Source organism: Stegostoma tigrinum, chromosome 45, assembly GCF_030684315.1.
Source record: "Stegostoma tigrinum isolate sSteTig4 chromosome 45, sSteTig4.hap1, whole genome shotgun sequence".
In the NCBI taxonomy this organism is placed as follows: domain Eukaryota; kingdom Metazoa; phylum Chordata; class Chondrichthyes; order Orectolobiformes; family Stegostomatidae; genus Stegostoma; species Stegostoma tigrinum.
Window position 1 is genome coordinate 4,031,701 of NC_081398.1, and position 18,427 is coordinate 4,050,127.

The 18,427-nt window shown below is 45.7% G+C and overlaps 1 protein-coding gene across 4 annotated transcripts in view; it reads left to right on the top strand.

Annotated features, from left to right (window-relative positions):
* Positions 1–18,427, top strand: part of cntrob (centrobin, centrosomal BRCA2 interacting protein) — a 48,838-nt gene that overhangs the window by 24,795 nt on the left and 5,616 nt on the right. For 3 of the 4 annotated variants that reach the window (XM_059642540.1, XM_048524018.2, XM_059642542.1), the window contains 8 exons: positions 586–719; positions 3,523–3,648; positions 5,877–6,048; positions 11,383–12,142; positions 14,046–14,239; positions 14,748–14,838; positions 15,693–15,878; positions 16,574–16,712. In XM_059642540.1, coding sequence (XP_059498523.1) covers positions 586–719; positions 3,523–3,648; positions 5,877–6,048; positions 11,383–12,142; positions 14,046–14,239; positions 14,748–14,838; positions 15,693–15,878; positions 16,574–16,712 — 1,802 coding nt within the window. The remainder of the gene's footprint in view (positions 1–585; positions 720–3,522; positions 3,649–5,876; positions 6,049–11,382; positions 12,143–14,045; positions 14,240–14,747; positions 14,839–15,692; positions 15,879–16,573; positions 16,713–18,427) is intronic. The other variant, XM_059642541.1, reaches the window with a different exon arrangement.

Below are 18,427 nucleotides of genomic sequence, written 5' to 3' on the forward strand. Positions count from 1 at the left end.
TGAGCCAGTTGCTGTTGCTTGGTAGGACTCAGTGTCTCTGAAGCAGGGAAAGCCCCTCCAGGGTTCTTGCATTTGACCCATGAGGTGGGAGAAAACAGATGAAGGGATCAAGTTTAAAGTCATGAGCAACACAGAAGGACAGAATTTGGCTCTTTTTGTCTGTTCCTTTCCATTCTCCTGCTCTGTCCTTACAAGTGCAAGAACTTAGAGAAGGGTTGATGTTTCTTTTAAAACTACATTTGATTGTCCTTCTGTTTCCTGATCTTTGTATTCCAAGTGGATAACTGTACTAAATGGTCTGAGGCTGGATGAGAACATGTTCTAAGTTTAGTACTATCTGAGTTAACCAGGAGGGATTGGACAGGATTTCTGGTGCTGACCTCGACTGGTGAACTCAAAACGTGCAGGCCCAGCTTTGAGAAGTAAGCACCCTGTGTTCAAACTGCTTGTTGACAACTCACGGCTTCAGTCTACTGGAGGGTGACCAGCACTCACCAAAATATACCTCATTTTACAGGAAATGAGGGGAAAGGACACTGAGTGAAGCCGAGTTGACTGTTTACGCTGAATGTATCTCTGCTGCAGGCACGCTTTGAATCACAGCGGGTCAAGAGCGAGACAGAGTTTAAGATGGCCCTGGAGCAGCAGGTGACAGAGCGCCTGGCAGCCGTGCATGAAGACAGCACCCGGCAGACAGCCGCTGTACGAGAGCAGCTCAGGTAAACAGACCCACAACCAGGCTCAGGCCCCGCTGCGTTCAGGGAGCTGCCTTTTCACTCTACAGCATCACCCACATCCGCACTTTTGATTTTCCCAATCTTGACGGACGCACGCTCCAGTACTGGGAAGATGAAGGTAGCAGTTCTCTTATGCGGCTACTTATCAAATGCCTTTTGGAAAAGCAAATACATTAACTGGTAACCCCTTTATCCACTCTGTTGTCCACGATACTTATCCAAACTCGGATCTTATAACAAAAGGGCCCGTGCATGAGGCTGAGCATTTGGAAAGGTAGGGAGCTGGAGAGATATAAATAAATGAATTGAATTGAGTTATTTTTATTGACGTGTGCACTCAGATGAGTGCAATGAAAAGTTTACAAGTCGCCTCTTACGGCACCATCTTAGGTACAGAGGCACACATTCTTCAGCACGGGTTCTTAGGAAATGAAAAAGAAAATAAATAAATGAAAAGCCCAGCATTTTGGGTTGTAGGAATAAGTTAGAAAATACGGAGATAAACCGTTCAGAACAAAAACCCTTCCAACCCAGACTACAGTGGCACCTAGCCTCCAATCCAAATGAACTGGAACTTAACTGAGAGAGCTAATTTTCAAAGATTGTGTTGAAGCAAACATGTGAAAAATTTTAAACTGTGATGGGGACACTATGGAGCTTCAAAATGGCATTGTCAAGTTGTAGAGTGGGCAGAAAGGTGTTTGAAGTTCAGTGCAGAGATGTAGGGGAAGATACACTTTGGGATACAGAACATGGACAGACAGCTTATAATAAAAGGTGCTGTTCTAGAGGGTGTACAGGAGCAGAGAGATCTGGGTGTACAAGTGTGTCAGTAGATGTTGCGGGATAAGGAGAGACAGTTAATAAAAATGCAGACAGTATTCTAGACTTCATTTAGAAGAGTACAAAGGCAGGGACGTGATACTGACCTTGACACACTGGTTCGACCTGAGCTGAGGTATTGTTTAGAGATCTGGGTACCATGCTTTAGGAAGGATGTAGGCATATTGATGCAGTGCAGCAGCAGCATTTACAAGAATGGTTCTCGGGATGAGAACCTTCAGTTGTGAGGCTAGATTAGAGAAACTGGAGAGGAGAAAGGGAAGGGGAGATGTGATTTTCAAAATCATGAGGGATACGGAGAAACTCACTATTCTCTATTAAACAGATAGAGTACCACAGGGCATGCTTTTGAAGTGTTTTGCAAGAGAAACAAATGTGAGGTGCGGGGGCAAAAAAACATTTCCACGCAGTGAATGGTCGAGATTCGGATTTGGAAAGCAATGCTTGGAAGTGTAGAGGCTGATTCAGTTGAAGATTTCAGGAGAGCGACGGGTAATTATTGAAGTAGAAACAATGCGTCCCAGGGCTCTAGGGAAGAGATAGGGCTTCGGCACCTTGTTAAAAAGCTGATTGAACTCCTACAAACATGATGGGCCGAATGGCATCCTTCTGCTCCATATCAATTCTGTGAATTTGTGGAGACAAGAATTGTGGTGTAGTTCCAAACAATAATTGGCTTGTGTCAATCTGAATATTCTCTTTGAATGAGTGAAGGGTGCCAAATGGCTTTTCTCATCTCTCTTTTTTTTTAATAGAGGTTCCCCTATATAAATAATGCTCTGTCTAGCATTCAGATTGCCGACCTACACCTTTCTTTGCCACGCTTTAAAATGTAGTGTTCCTATTAAAGAAGGAAGAAGTGTATTCGGCAATGGATTGTATACTATCCTTTTAATCTATGTGATCTCAATATCTGCCTTGTCTCAGAATTGGTAGCAGACCCTATCCCTGACTGGTTCAGAGACTTGTTTGCAAAGTCTTAGGTGTAAGCTCTCAGAGCTGTGTCACAGGCACACTGCATTGTCAGAGGTGTTGACCAGTGGCTGGGACATTAAACCACAGTCCTTTTCTAACCTCTGAGATGGCTGTAAAGGATCCTATGACTGTTGTTTGAAGCTGAGTAGAGGGAGTCCTCTCTGACAATTTCATGGGGGATCTTGCTGTGTGCAGATTGGCTGCTGCCTTTCCTGCATCAGAAGAGCGACTACATTTCAAAAGCAGTACTGCATTGTTTGTGATGGATGTCTGGATGTTGTAAATGATGCAACATAAACAAAGGTTCTTTCTGACCAAAGCACAGCTCTGATCCTTTAACTTTGCACAAACTGTGGAAAGCTTTCTACTCAAAGGACAATGAGCCATTAAGGAATCTGGACAAAGAATGCTAACTTAGATATTTTCTAATCAGCCTGGTCCGAAATGTTATTACACACTTCCGCAGCAGGTGGGGCTTGAACCCTGGCCTCCTGTGCTAGAGGTACGGATATTACCACTACTTTATCATAGCCCTTTTGGTGAAGGCTGGAAGCAAATGGGTACATGTGTCTTACTTTTATTTATTGGTTATTTTCTAATCAACCTGTTCAGAGGTGTTTTGTTGTGCTCCTTTGGAGCAAGTGGGACTTGAACCCAGAGCTCTTGGATCAGAGGTGGGGACACTACCATCTCACCACAAGACCCCTAAAACACCAGACTCTATAATCCCAGATCTACTGCTCTGAATGGTCTGAGATATTTTCTGTTCAGGTGTGATATGACACACGTCATGTGCGGGTGGGATTAAACCCAGGCCTCCTTCCTCAGAGATGCAGACGTTACCACTGCACCACCAAAGCCTCAAGAATGCTAACTTAAACTTTGTGGCTAAAACCCTCGCATTTGTTGCAGATTGTGGTGTCCTAACCGTGAGTTGATGTGTGATTTTTCTTGTTCCGCTCTTTAGGAAACAGATCATGGAAATGGCTGCACAGCATGAGGCCGAGATGGGAAAGCAGCTAGCTGAGTTCAAATCGGAGCTGCAGGAGCGGGAAGAGAAGCACCGTGGTGTGGTTGAGGGGTATGAGATCAGGTAGGGGATTTAAAATACTGTTGGTTTTCTTCTGCTTGCCACTGGTGCCCTCTCTAATTTGCTTTGTAGTGTTTGCTTGACCTCTTCACATGGCATGGTATGTTTCGGATTGCCCTGTAGCTTACACATTACTAACATGATATCTGCCATCTTTGCCTGGTCTGCCTGCGTGTCACTCCAAATCTACAGCAAAGTGATTGACTCTGAAATGACTAAATAAGGCCCTCAGTTCAAGGGCAATTAGAAATGGATGAGAAGTGCTAGCCTTGTCAGTGATGCCCATATCCAAATGTTAATTTATGAACGCACTGTCTTAATTCCTGGTATTGGTTACCCAGAATAGAGCAGCATTGTTTGGTAACAGTCCACAGCAACAGAAAGTGAGAGCAAACAGTTTAACGATGATTGAGCATCACGCAAAGTCTATTAAGGTCCAGCGACTCCGTTTGATCAGAGTGGGTAGTCGACCGAAGTAACTGGATCTCAGTCATAGTGTTGTAGAGATGTACAGCACAGAAGTACACCCTTCGGCCCAACCCGTCCATGCGTACCAGGTTTCCAAAATGCTCATCAGGTCAGGTGGCATCAGGGGAGAGAGCGAACAAGTTTGTGTTTCAGCCCCTGGTCCTTCTTTCAGAACAGGTGGTCAGCTCTGAAACAGTAACTCTGTTTCTCTCTCCATGGATGCTGTCTGACCTGCTGGGTGTTTTCTGCACTTGTTCCCCCCAATCACAGCATCCACATTACAAACAACAGTCAGTGGGCTCAGCAGATCAAGGCAGCGTTTCTGTCATAGAGCCATAGTCGTAGAGTTGTCCAGCACAGAAACAGATCTTTCTGTCCAACTTGTCCATGCTGACTGGATAAACCGAATTAATCTAGTCCCATTTGCCAGCGTTTGGCCCATATCCCTCTAAACCCTTCCTATTCATATACCCCTCCCCTAGATGCCGTTTTAAATGCTGTAACTGTAACAGCCTCCACCATTTCCTCTGGCAGCTCATTCCAAATGTGCACCAGCCTCTGTGTGAAAAGTTGCCCCTTAGGTCCCTTTTAAATCTTTCCCCTCTCACCTTAAACCTGTGCCCCTCTAGTTTTAGATTCCCCTAGCCTGGGAAAAAGAATCCACCCTTCTCCCTTTGACGCTCCAGGGAAAATATCCCCAGCCTATTCAACCTCTCCCAAAGCTCAAAGCCTGCAACCCTGGCAGCATTCTTGTAAATCTTTTCTGAACATTTTCAAGTTTCACAACATCTTTCCTGTATCAGAGAAACCAGATTTGAACACAATATTCCAAAAGTGGCCCAACCAATGTCCTGCACAGCCACAACATGACCCCCCCCCCCCACCCCCAAATCCTACACTCAGTGCACTGACCATTAAGGCCGGAGATAATCGGTCATGGTTTCAAAACCCAATGACTCTGACTCTGACTCTGTAACCACTCTCAAACCGTCTTTGGTCAGAATCTCAGACTAAGCAAAACCATTGCAATTGCTTTCTTAACTCAAAAAACATGAAAACTTTTAAAGGAATCAACCCAGAAAATGTATGTTCTGATTTCACTGAAAGTAGTTAGCTCCCTGGAATAAAACAGAAAGAACTGTGGATGCTGTAAATGAGAAACAGAAATAAAAATTGCTGGAAAAGCTCAGCAGGTCCGGCAGCAAATGCGGAAAGAAATCAGAGTTAACGTTTCGGTTCGGGGGACCATTCCTCCCCTGAGGAAGGGTCACTCAATCCGAAATGTTAACCCTGATTTCTTTCCACAGATGCTGCCGGACCTGCTGAGCTTTTCCAGCGCTTTCTGTGGTAGTTCTGTGCCATCCTACGTCTGTATTTTGTTTGCCCACACAGCACCCTATCCAGGTCTTGGAGCAGGCCAAGATTCCCATGGCAGTACCAAAGTACCGTCTTTGAAATGGGGTGATAGACAGAGACTTTTCAATTTGGCAAACAAGATTCCACAACCGCTATTGTACAGGAAAGCATTGAAGATTTCCTGAGTGTCCTACAGCTGATGATGATCTTTCAACACGCTCAATTGTAAATTTTGAATGCAATTCTGTTTTGTTTGTGGGATCTTGCTAGACTGAGCTGATCTGTCGCGTTTTGTGCCTCATAACAGCAACTGCGCTTTTTATGAAGTACCCCATTGGCTGTGGGACAAACCGCATTGAAAGGCACTACTAATTGCGAGTCTTCCTCTCTTGCATGATGGGTTGTAGGCTGGCGAAAGCACAGGAGGAGACAGGCAGACTCCTCGCTGCAAAGAGGAAGCTGGAGGTGCAGCGAGGTGAGATGGTGATCAAGCTGCAGAGCATGATGCAGACCCACTGGAACGAAGCACTGAAGGTGCTGATGTCTGAAGGGTCACCCCCAGGCCACCAGAGACTGTCGGTACGTAGCCGTAAGACGCCTCTCACGTGCACCCAGTAGGTTAGAACAGGAGTACAGATAGGTCATTTGGCCGCTTGAGCCTGTCAATCTGTTTATTTTACAAATTCCACATTCCCCATTGACCTTGGATTCTCTTGCCTAACAAGGGGTGACACGGTGCCACTGCTAGCTCATGGCACCGGGGACCCGGGTTTGATTTCACCCTCGGGCGAATGTCTGTGTTGAGTTTGTACATTCTCCCTGTGTCTGCTTGGGTTTCCTCCCACACTCCAAAGATGTGCAGATTAGGGTGGATTGGCCGTGCGAAATTGCCTCTGGTGTCCAGAGTTATGCAAGCTGGGTGGGTTAGCCTTTGGAAATGCAGGGTTACAAGGACCGGGTGGGATGCTGTTTAGAGGGTGTGGACTCGATGCGCTGAATGGCCTGCTTCCACTCTGTAGGGTTTCTATAATTCTATGAAGAATCTCTCTACCTCTGCCTTAAAAAATATTTAATGACCCTGAAAATCTCATCCCCACAGTGGGGACTCGATTCCGTGATCGGTCAATGAACACTTGCAGTTGGCCTGGCTGTTTAAGACTTTACTCTTTATTTCTTCATACGGCCGGGTACAGATCATCCGGAAACACAGCAGTTGAGCACTTCCGTATTCCTCGGAGGAGCTGCACACACAACTTAATACAAAGACATTTTTATACTTTTCTTAAAGCAGGGTACATGGCGTGATCAGTTAGTGTATTCAAACAATTACCAATCAATCCATGATATTGGTTCAGTGACATTTACTTAAGTTGTTTACCAGTTAATGTTACTGGATTATGTTACAACACGTAAGTAACCTTTTACCTCGCCACACAACGCCACAACATTTGCAACCGAAGGTCAGTTAGAACGGTTAGTACTGCATTATCTTGTCATTACTGCATTATTTATGCAGCTCCAGCAGAATTTACAGTTCCTAAGCTAGAAGGTATTTGTTGTTCCTAACTTGCACCGAGAACCCATCTTGTGCCTGTATCCAAGTTTCAGATTCTCGACCCTACCTTCTGAAACTAAGTCTCAAGGGTTTCTCCTCATCTCTGTCCTAAAAAGGTGACCCCTAATTTCAGTCTGTGTCCCCTTCTTCTGGGCTCATCCACAACAGAAAATATCCTTTCCACATCCACCTTGTCAAGACCATTCAGGGTCTTGCACATTTCAATCAAATCCCCTATCCACCTTCTAAATTCCAGTGCAAGCAATCCTGGCCTATCCAATCTTTCTTCGTATAACAACCTGCTTATTCCAGGAATCCATTCAGTAAACATCCTCAGAATCACTTTCAATGTGTTTTTATCTTTCTTTAAAGAAAGAAATGAAAACTGCACACATCATTTGTGATGTGGCTTCATTACTTTCCTGCATAAATGAAGCATAACCTCCTTACTTTACTCTGATATTAAAGGACAGCACTCGATTAGCCTTCTTAATCACCCGCTGTACCTTGCACGCTAACTTTTCATAACTCGTGCACCAGAACACCGAAGTTCATCTGCTGCTTGGAATTCTGCAGTCGTTCTTTTTATTCTATTTTATTCAGATTTTATTCCACTCATTCAATCTATCTATATTCGTCTGAAAACTCCTTGTGCCTTCTCTACAAAATACCTTCCTATGTTTCCTTGTGTCATCTGCACTTTAGCAACCATGCCTTTGTTTTCCCTCATCTCAGTCATCGATTTGAATTGCAAAATGTTGTGGCTCTGGCACATAGTCCTATGGGATTCCACTTGTCACACCCTGCCAATCAGACAAAAGCCTACTATGCATACTTCCTGTTTTCTCCAGCCAACTGTCTATGTTAATATGTCACCCCCGGGTTTTGGACGCACCCGCAGAGCTCTTACATGCCACAGCTTTGATATATTACCTGTTCCAACATCCTTAATGAGTTCTAAGTAACTAGTTAGAGTCATAGAGCTGTACAGGACAGAAACAGATCCTTCGTTCTAACTCAGCCATGCCAACTAGACATCCTAAATTAATCTAGTCTCATTTGCCAGCATTTGGCCCGTATCCCTCTGAACCCTTTTTATTCATGTACCCATCCAGATGCCTTTTAAATGTGAATTAGTACTAGTCACCATCACTTCCTTTGGTAGCTCAATCAATACGTGCACCATCTGGAAGGTTTGAGTTATAAAGAAAGGTTGGGTAGGGTGTGACTTTTTTCACCAGGGCGCAGGGGCTTAACAGGCGACCTTACAGAAGTTTATAAAATCATGCGGGGTATAAATGCGGTTAATAGTAGATGTCTTTTCCCTAAGATGGGGGAATTTCTTGACTGGGGACACATTTTAAGGGAAGAGGAGAGATATTTAAAAAGAGACATGAGGGACAAGTTTTTTACACAGAGGGTGGTTCACATGTGCAGTAAACTTCCAGGGGAAGTGGTGGATGTGGATACTATTACAACATTTAAAATACATTCGGATAAGTATGCGAATAGGAAAGGTTTGGAGGGAGATGGGCCAGGAGCAGGCAGATGGGATTAATTTAGTTTGGGATTATGCTCAACAAGGACTGGTTGGGCCAAAGGGTCTGTTTCTATGTTGTAAAACTATGACTCTTGTAATGTTAAAATGTTGCTCCTTAGGTCCCTTTTAAATCTTTCCGCACTCACCTTCAACCCCGTGCCCTCTAGTGTTGGACTCCCCTACCCTGAGGAAAAGACTCTGACTATTCACACTATCCATGCCCTTCATGATTTAGTTATATTATTCTCTTATTCATGTAGTTTTTTAATATAATTTATTAACTTTACCACCAATTCAGTAAAACTTATGAATAGAAAAGACCTTAACAACTTATGAGTGATTCCCCAAACAGCAAGCTGCTTTCCCTGTACAGAGCAAGACCAATTCCAATCAGCTGCAGTGAATCTGACTCTGTCTCTGACTAAAATAAAACAAAGAAGTGTGGGTGCTGGAAAACTGAAACAAAAGCAGAAATTGGGGAAGAAACTCAGCAGATCTGGCAGCATCGATGGAGAGAAAGCAGAATTAATGTTAAGAGTCCAGAGATCCTTCTTCGGAACTGATAGCAGCTAGGAAAAGGTGGTATAGTTGCTGAAGACAGAAGGTTGGGTTGGTTAGGGTAAAGGGAGTGGGTGGAGATGGAGCCCAGAGAGAGAGATAAACAGTTAGGCAGACAAAGCGATGAATGATAGTATTCCGGGGAGAAGGAAAAGTTGGTTATTGGCGCCAGAAGTAGGTGAGAATAGGTTGGCTGTTCTGATGTCATGACGAGACCTGGATTTTGGGGTTGGGTAAAAGGTGCAGGTTTTAAAATGATTGAACTCATTATTGAGTCCTGAAGGCTGCAGGGTCCCCAAGTGGAAAATAGGATGGTGTTTTTTCAGTTGAGCTTCACTGGAGAGATGTAGCAGTCCCGAGATGGAAGAAAACAACACTCGATTCCATTATTGATCAGAGATCTTTCCACCTTGTCCTTGAATGTGATCATTGGCCCACTTGCCCTGTTCCCTGGGGAGGTGGGCTCCACAATCCTGACCCTCGTGAAAGAAAATATTTCTTATCTTCTTCATCTTATGTGGGAGACCACATGATCTTCCGTAAGAAGAAACATCATAGAATCCCTACGGTGCAGAAGCAGGCCGTTCAGCCCATTGAATCACACTGATCTTCTGAAGAGCCATCCCACCTAGACCCACCCCACTACCCTATCCCTGTAATGCTGCATTTACCATGGATAGTCCACCTCGCCTGCACATCTTTGGACTGTGGGAGGAAACTGGAGCAGCTGGAGTTAACCCACGCAGAGCCTGGGGAGAGCATGCAGACTCTACATAGACAGTCTCCCAATCAAACCTGGGTCCCTGGTGCTATGAGGCAGTGGTGCTAGCTACTGAGCCACCCCTGACATCCTCTCAGTGCCTTCACTGTCAAGCCCCCTCAGAATCTTAGCTACTTCAATAAGGTCACCTCCCATTCTTCTAAACCCTACCAAATAAAGACCCAACCTGCTCAAGCTTTTGTCATAAGGTGAACCCCTCCATCACACAGCCACGTGAACCTTCTCCTTTATTCAATAAGGAGACCAGAACTCTGCATTGTACTCCAGATGTGGTCTCACCAGCTCCCTGTAGAGCTGTAGCAACACTTTGCTACTTTTCTATTCGACTCCCCTTGCAACAAACGCCAACCTCCTCTTTGTCTTCTTAAGCACTTGCTGCAGGCCACTTTGCTGTGCGTAATTGAGTTGTGGGGACTTCCAGCTTGATCTCCAAGCACGTTTGCTGTGACATTGGACTTGGAACAAAATAAGTGAATTGATGCCATAAATAGAGGCTGATGGGTGTGACCTTATAGCCATTGCAGAGACATGGTTTCAAGGAGATCAAAACTGGGAACTAAATATTCAGGTTATTGTGACTTTTTGAAAGCACAGGCAGGAAGGAAAGTGTGGTGGGTTTGGGGGTAACAGCAAGAAAAGACCTTTGGTTAGAAGATATAGAATCCATATGGGTAGAGACCAGAAGAAGCCACACTGGTAGATGTAGTCTTTGGGACCCTGAACAGGAGTGATTGTGGTAGGACAGAAGGTACATCAGGGGATAATGAGGCCATGTGAAATGGGAGTACATTAATCATCGATAACTTTCATCTTCATTTAGATTAGGAAAGCCAGATTGGCAGAGGTGGCCACAAGGAAGAATGCCTGGAGTGTAATCCTTCCTAAAGTGCAGTACCCAGATTTAGACACAGTTTCTCCAGTTAAGGCTGCACCAGCATTTTGTTTCCAGTTGTTGAGAGAACCTGAACCAAAGACCATCAATAAGATAGTCAAGAATTTGGGAGACAGCTCTTTTCCATACTCTCCCAGTTCTCTGGGACCCCACTGCTAATGGAAGTGTTTGCCGTGAATCATTTGGGTACTTTTAAGGGGAAGCTGGATAAACAAATGAGGGGGAAAGAATTCTGAAGATAAGAGGTTAAAGGAGGGCATAAACACCAGCATTGACTGGATGGACTGAATGGCCTGTTTCAATGCTGTAAGTTTGATGTGAAGCATCGCAAGCGTCATCACTGGATTGTACTGTTTGTTATATTAATGGATGCTTATTTTAGCTGAACTGGTTGACAGCCAAGATTCCTGGAATCATTGTAATTTTATGCATTATGTCAAACACGCCATTAATGAAGTGTACAGGAGTAATTCCTGCTCTGCTGTGTCTCCAATACCATTTTATGTTCGGGTAATACAAATGTGCTTTTATTTATAAGTAATTCTTTGGGCGACGGTTCTAACAATATCTGTTAATGCCTCCTACAGCAACCTGCCCTCCATCATGACCAAGTGCCTGTTTATAGGGAGCTTCACCGCACAACATCAGCCAACGAATCTGATCTCTCGTCCTCCTCGACATTGCCCTACCCAGTCCCAACCTCAGACACTGTCCAGCTGAAGCATTCCTCTGATGGCAGGGACACTCAGCAATCTGGCACCCAAGCACACGGGAATCTGGTCAAGCTGCAACACTCAGCTTGGGTCGGCCAATGGGAGGAATCCCAGTTCGCCAATTCGGCCCTGGACTGCAAGGTTCGGGGTGATGGGATTGAGGTTGGACAACCCCACCATGCCAGTGGAGAGCCTTGTGTGTTCATGGATAATTCCACGTCAGATGTTCAAAGCTTCCATGGTTCAATTCCTCAGGCCATTCCCTTGCAGCCTGTGGCACTGGCTCCCTCTCACCAGCTGGCACCGATGGCAGCCAAAGACCAGGAGTCTGACCTGCATCCCAACAACCTTGGCAGACACCATACACTGGCTTCAACTGCTGCTGAAACTCTGAAGCCCCTGATGAAAGGTGGAGGAGGTTACCTGCAGCAGGGCCTCTCTCACTCTAGCAACCAGCCCCCACTGTGTGGGAACTCGTGGTTCTCTGAACAGAGCCAGAACCAGTCAGCGATGCTTCCCCTGCTGCCCTACCAGCCATCAATGGAGGACCTCAGCCAGCTGTTAAATTACAGCTTCCTCAGCCATGGCAGCTTCCAGCCTCTGGAACCACAGGTGGACGAGACCATGGTAACAGGTAAAGCAGAGCCTGGGATGAAATGAAAAGCACATGTCCTTCTTTGGGGAGGCAATGGCCTAGTGGTCTTCACTAGACTATGAATCCAGAAACTCAGCTCATGTTCTGAGGACCTGGGTTCAGATCTCGCCAGGGCAAATGGTGGAATTTGAAATCAACAAAGAATCTAGAGTTAAGGGTCTAATGATGACCATGATTCAATCTGGTTCACTCATTTCCTTTAGGGAAGGAAACTGCCATCCTTACCAGGTCTATCCTGCATGTGACTCCAGACCCACAGCAATGTGGTTGACTCTTAGCTGCCCACATTCCACTTGTGAATATGCCTCCCTGTCTCCCCCCCCACCCCCGCTCCTTTGCTCTGCTGCCCTCCCCCATTTCCCCCTCACACCCTTTCACCCCCACCTCTTCCCCCTTTTCTCCCTCTTCCGCCCTCCCCCTTCTCCCCTTTCCCCATCTCTCTCCTCTCTCCCCCTATCTTTCCTCCCTGTCCCTGCTCCTCCAGCCCCATAGCTCCCCTCCTGCTGCTCTCCCATTTCTTCATCCCTTCTAATGTCCTCCCCCACTACTCAGACTCTCCAAGTCATGGATTCAAAACCTACTCTGGGAAAGAGCCTGCAGTCTGTGCCAATATTCTGTGAGGCAGTACTAAGTTAGTCAGAGATGTCCTCTTTCAAATGATGAGGTAAAGTGAAACCTGCTTGCCTGTGGAGATTAATTTAAAAGATTAAATCATTGGGCTAATGAAGGAAGAGCAGGGGAGCTCTGTCCCATGTCCAGAAACAATGTTTACTCCACAACAAATGTGTGGGGATCCCTGATTTACCGATGTCCTTCCCAAGAACATGTAATTATACCCCAAACATGGGTGTGATTTTAAAGAACCAACATATGAACATTTCCTGTGCTTCCAAACAGCTGTTTTATATTGTCCTGTGTGTTGAATACAAATCAACTTGTGATCAGGCTCAGAAATGGAACCTGTTCCCAGTCATGAGGGCTGCCTGTGACTAAGAACTGATGAGATTGCCATCATTTCAATTTGTGGTAGCTTCTGTGTGCAAGCTGACTGCTCAATGTTTTACAATGCAACAGTAACTCCACCTCAAAAAAAAGTAATTCATTGACTGTAAAGGGTTCAGGGCTACCCTATTCTGAGGAAAAACTGGAGACAAGTCTGTTTTTGCCTGCCTGACAGACATAGTAGCATTATGGAATCACATGGCACCTACTTCTGAGCTGTTGCCATTCCCTACTCTGAAATGGAGTTAATTTGCTTTTAAATTTTAATCCCTATGCTAGAGTAGTGCTTGCGCTTCATAAGGTATATTATTGGCTACTAAGTGCAATTTTTCTTTCGAGTTGTGAACCAGAGGATGCTGCATTTAAAGTGATTAGTAAAAGAAACTGGAGTAGACTGAGGAAGAGTGTTTCGAATGCAGCAGGTGGTTCAGGCCTGGAATGCACTGCCTGAGAGTGGGGTAGAAACAGGTTCAGTCGAGGCTTTCAAAAGATAATTGGATCATTATCTGAAAAGGGAAATGCTTGCGGTGCTGGGGGCACAAACCGGAGGTGTGGCACCAGCTGCGTTGCTCTTGCAGAGAGCTGGCACAGATACAGTGGGCCAAATGGCCTTCTCATGAGCTGTAACCGTTCAATGATTCATTGAAGGAGGAGTGTTAATCTGGTCAGTGGGAGAATTCCCTGCTCTTCTTTGCAAACACCACAAGGCCTTTCGACACTCGAAGGAGAGAGTTTTAGGTTGTTGTGTGGTGTGAAAGGGGAGATGTGGACAAGACACTGGCTGCTGGAAAATGGTCTTCCTGACCTCCTCCTTCAAAGGTTTAGTGCTGGGATTGCAAGAGACATCTGTCATTCCATTGTCTTTCTGTTTTTTCTGCAGCCTCTGGGGTCCATCCCGATGAGCTAGCCGAACGCCCGTTCACCGAAGACGCAGATGACAGCAGGCTAACCCACGATCAGCCGGCCAGTGAGGGTGGAACCACCAAGAATAGCAGCTTTGAGTCATCAGGGGGACAATCCTCCTCCCAGGAGCAGAACTCCCGAAGCAGTGAGCTCCAGTATTACATACAAATGGTAGGTGGGTTGTCTACAGGAGCATTGCTGGCCCTCAGGTAGAAAGACGTGGCTTTGGCGTTGTACACTAGGTCGTGTTTGTCCTGTTTTGCTTATTCCTTACAGTTGAACCTTTCCAACCCTGATATAATACTGGTGAGGTTGTACGGCAGCACCCACTCAACCGCCACCAGGGCCAACTGCACCTAGAACACACAAAGGAGAGAGTGTGTTGGATTCACCCACTGGTTGTTCGGCAGTTTGTTGGTCAAGATTCGGAACCTGGAAAAGGAGAAGTGTAAAACAGTTTCTGTTAAAGAAACTAGATTATCCATCAGCGCCCAGATGGGCTGTGATTGCTTGAGGTTGAGTATAACCAGCCTTGGTGTGTTTCCTTTAGGTATCGATGTTTTCGGGTGTGTGGTTTCAGAGGTGTTTTTTAAAAAAAAGGGCTTTGTCGGCCCAGTTAGAAGCATACCTTTTTTTTTGGCTTATTTTCGCTGTTGCTTCCTTTCTCATGTGTTCTTAGCTTTTAGACCGATCGCCTGGGGATCCTGTGGAAACTGGTGCGGAACCTGAGAAGCCCAATGTAGTTCAGAATGATGTGACATCCCAGCAAGGTAAGCAGGGAGAGGGGTTTTATTTGGTTTGTGAAGCCTCCACCCTTCAACATACCCCTCGTCCCTTCTGAAGGTGCTAATGAATTCCACAAGCACCCATTGCCATCTGGCATTTTGTATAAGTATCCATTACATCTTTGTGTAAACCAGGAACTGAATACTGTTTGGCCTGAGCCAGAAAGGGGCAAAGGGGCAGCGGACCATTATTCCGAACTGCAGTTCTGTTCTCTGTGGGCTTTAAACAGAGGTAGTCCACTAAAGCTTCACCACCGAGTCAGGTGTTGTTTTAACACGGCCCAGCACCAAAGAAGGCGACTTGATGAGCATTGGAGGTTACTGGGGTTGGCGAGAATGTGGAGTTGTTGCTGTAATCGGATCAGCCATTATCTTATTGAATGTTGGAGCCGGGCAGAACTCTGCTCCTAATTCATCTGGTCCAAGCAAACCCATGCTGGCGCTTTGAATGAGCAATCTATTTTGTACTGCTAGTTCCCTGTGGCCCTGTGTTTTTTCAAATACTTATCTAATTTCCCCTTTTTGGAAGTTACTGTTCTAGGTCACAGCAATTCTCTCCATTGCAAACAAAAAGCCCTCCATTTAATTCCAGTTATCCTACAAATAAACTTAAACCTATGTCCAGTGGTCAAAATCTCCCGTTATTCACTCCACCAAATTAGCTTGTAACACATCTATTCATTCTCCCCATGGCCACTAAATGGCAAGAGCCCCAACTTCTCTGGTATCTCTGCCATTATTGGAGGGTATTGCCGAAATTAATGTGTTTCATCTCACATGATAAGCACGATACAGATGGTTCCTCCTGCTCTAAATAACACAGTGCTTTCTGCTTTCAGGAGGATCTCCAGTTTTGCATGGTTGCCCCACTCTCTGGGAGAGTGCCAGGCCGCAGCCAATGAGACAGTTCCCAGTTGGCCAGAAGAGCAAGCCTTCCAGCCGAGCCGTGCAGAAAGTGAAAGTGGATCCCTCGGAGGCCGTCCCTCTGCAGCGGGCACTTGGATCGCAAAGTCCTCGCAAATCAGGTGTGACATCTGAAACGGAAGAAGACCGAACCATTTATATGAGACCTTGTGCCATCCCAAAAAGCTTTGCACCCATCCGAGCACTTGTTTGAGGTGTAGTCAGCATGTATGTAGGAAAGGGAGCAGCCACATTGTACACAGCAAGATCCCACACAAGCTAAAGGAATGGCTGCTGATAGTTTATAGAATCATAGAGTTGTACAGCACAGAAACTGACCTATACTGATTAGATATCCTAAATTAATCTAGTCCCATTTGCCATCTTTTGGTCTATATCCCTCTAAACCCTTCCTATCTGGGGGAGAAACAGTGAGCGTGAGGGGTGACCTGAGAACAAGACTTGGTACAAATTCGGATGGGCTGAAAGTTTTCAAAGGGCAAGAGACCAGGTGATGAGATTGTTGGGGCTTGTTGATTCTGGTACCATCGCTGAGATTTTCCCTCTTTTTATTAGTCAGTGCTCTGAACCCTTTGTGACATGTTGTGAGTGACTGTACATGTTGTGTGAGCACAGTAAGAGTCAACCTCTTCACTGTGGGGCTGGAGTCACCTGTGTCCCAGACTGGGTAGCCTGGCAGATATCCTTCCTGACAGAACATGAGCAAACTGGATGGGGTTTTAATACAGTCGGTGATAGTTTAATGGTTACCATTTCGGAAGCCTGTTTTCAATTATAGATTTGCCTTTGTGTGTAGGATTTTCAAGTGGAGTGCTGTCGCCTAAGCAGGTTGGTGAGCTGTCACGGTTGCTGAGCGTGCACCATGTCACCTCCAACCGACCTGCTCCAGCCATGGAGGAGCTGTTCACCTACCTGAGGGACATCCAGCAGCATGGGTTTGTACAAGTGTGTGTGTGCGTGTGTTGCTATGTGTCGTTGTGTGTGTGTGTGTGTGTGTGTGTGTGTATATCTGTCTGTCTCTCATTGTGTGTGTCTCTCTCTCTCTCTGACTGTGTGTGTATATGCATGTGTGCCTGTCTCTCTCTTTGTGTGTGTGTCTCTGTCTCTGTGTGTGTGTGTCTCTCTCTGTCTCTCTTTCTGTAGTTTGTGCATTGTGGAAATATCTGTGATAATGGGGTCTCCACCTCTGGTCATATCAGAGGGCTCCAAAACGCTTGTAAGGTCAGGTGACATATGGGCAGAGAGAAAACAAGTTTGTGTTTCAGCTCCATGCCCCCCTTTCACAACGGATGGTCAGCTCTGAAACAGTAACTCTGTTTCTCTCTTCATGGATGCTGTCTGACCTGTACTTGCTCCCCCCGATCACAGCATCCACATTACAAACAACAGTCATTTGGCTCAGCAGATCAGGACTGTGTTTCTGTTCCGCATGAGCACCCACCCCGTCAACCGACGCTGTAAACATTTCTCTCTGTTCCTTACTACCCAATTTATATCCACTTTCCCCTTAAAATGCATTGATGCCAATCACCTCAACCACTCAATGTGTCACGGTGGCACAGTGGTTAGTACTGCTGCTCACAGTGCTGGAGGACCCAGGTTTGATTCCACCCTCGGGTGACTGTCCATCTGTGTGGAATTTGCACGTTCTCCCTGTGTCTGCATGGATCCCCTCTGGGTGTTCTGGTTTCCTCCCACAGGCCAAAGACGTGCAGGTTAGGTGGCTTGGCCACGAGAAGTGCAGGGTTGCAGGCAAAAAGTAGGGGAGTAGGCCTGGGTGGGATGCACATTGGAGGGATGGTGTAGACTCGAATTGCCTGCTTCCACGCTGTAGGGATTCTGAGTTTCACAATCTTAACGCTATGTTTAGGGGGAAAGCTGGGCACACTGTTTAAATTTATTCCTTCATGGTGTCACCGTCAATATCAGGGCTTGTTGCCATCCCTAATTGCCCTTGAACTGAGTGGCCCAATTGGTCACTTCAGAGGGCAGTTCAGAACCGGCCACTTCGCTGTGGGTCTGGAGTTACAAGTAGCCCAGACTGGGTATTTGGGCAGATTTCCTTCCTGACAGGACATGAGTGAATCGGACCATTTCTGAAGCTTGTTTTCAATTCCAGGTTGTAAAGTAAAATTGATTTTAAATCACAGCTTTTGTGATAGTGACCACCATCACTGAGAGCAGCTTTATATTCCAGATTTATTCAGATACTGCGGTGAGATTTGGACAGAGAGGTCTTCCAAGAGTGTTAGTCTGGGCTTCTGGATTACTGTGTCATTCCATTTAATTGTGTGTTCTCCACTTAGAGAGAATTCAGTCAAGTTATACTGAAATTTTTACATGGACCCTTGGTGAGACACTGGGTAATATGTTCTCGAGGATTTTTTTCCCCTTAAAAGGAACTCGTTAATGATTGCTACAAAAGTTGTGACGCACTGACATTTTTTAATTGTAATACTAGAGGGCCTATATTTTAGATGGCGGGAGTTCAAAGGAGATGTGAGCAGCAAGTTTTTTTTTACACTGAGAGTGGTAGATGTCTGGAACGCTCTGCCAGGGGTGGTTCTGGAAGCAGATACAAAAGGGGAATTTAAGGGGCTTTTAGAGAAGCACGTAAATAAGCAACGAATTGGAGGGATATGGACTAAGG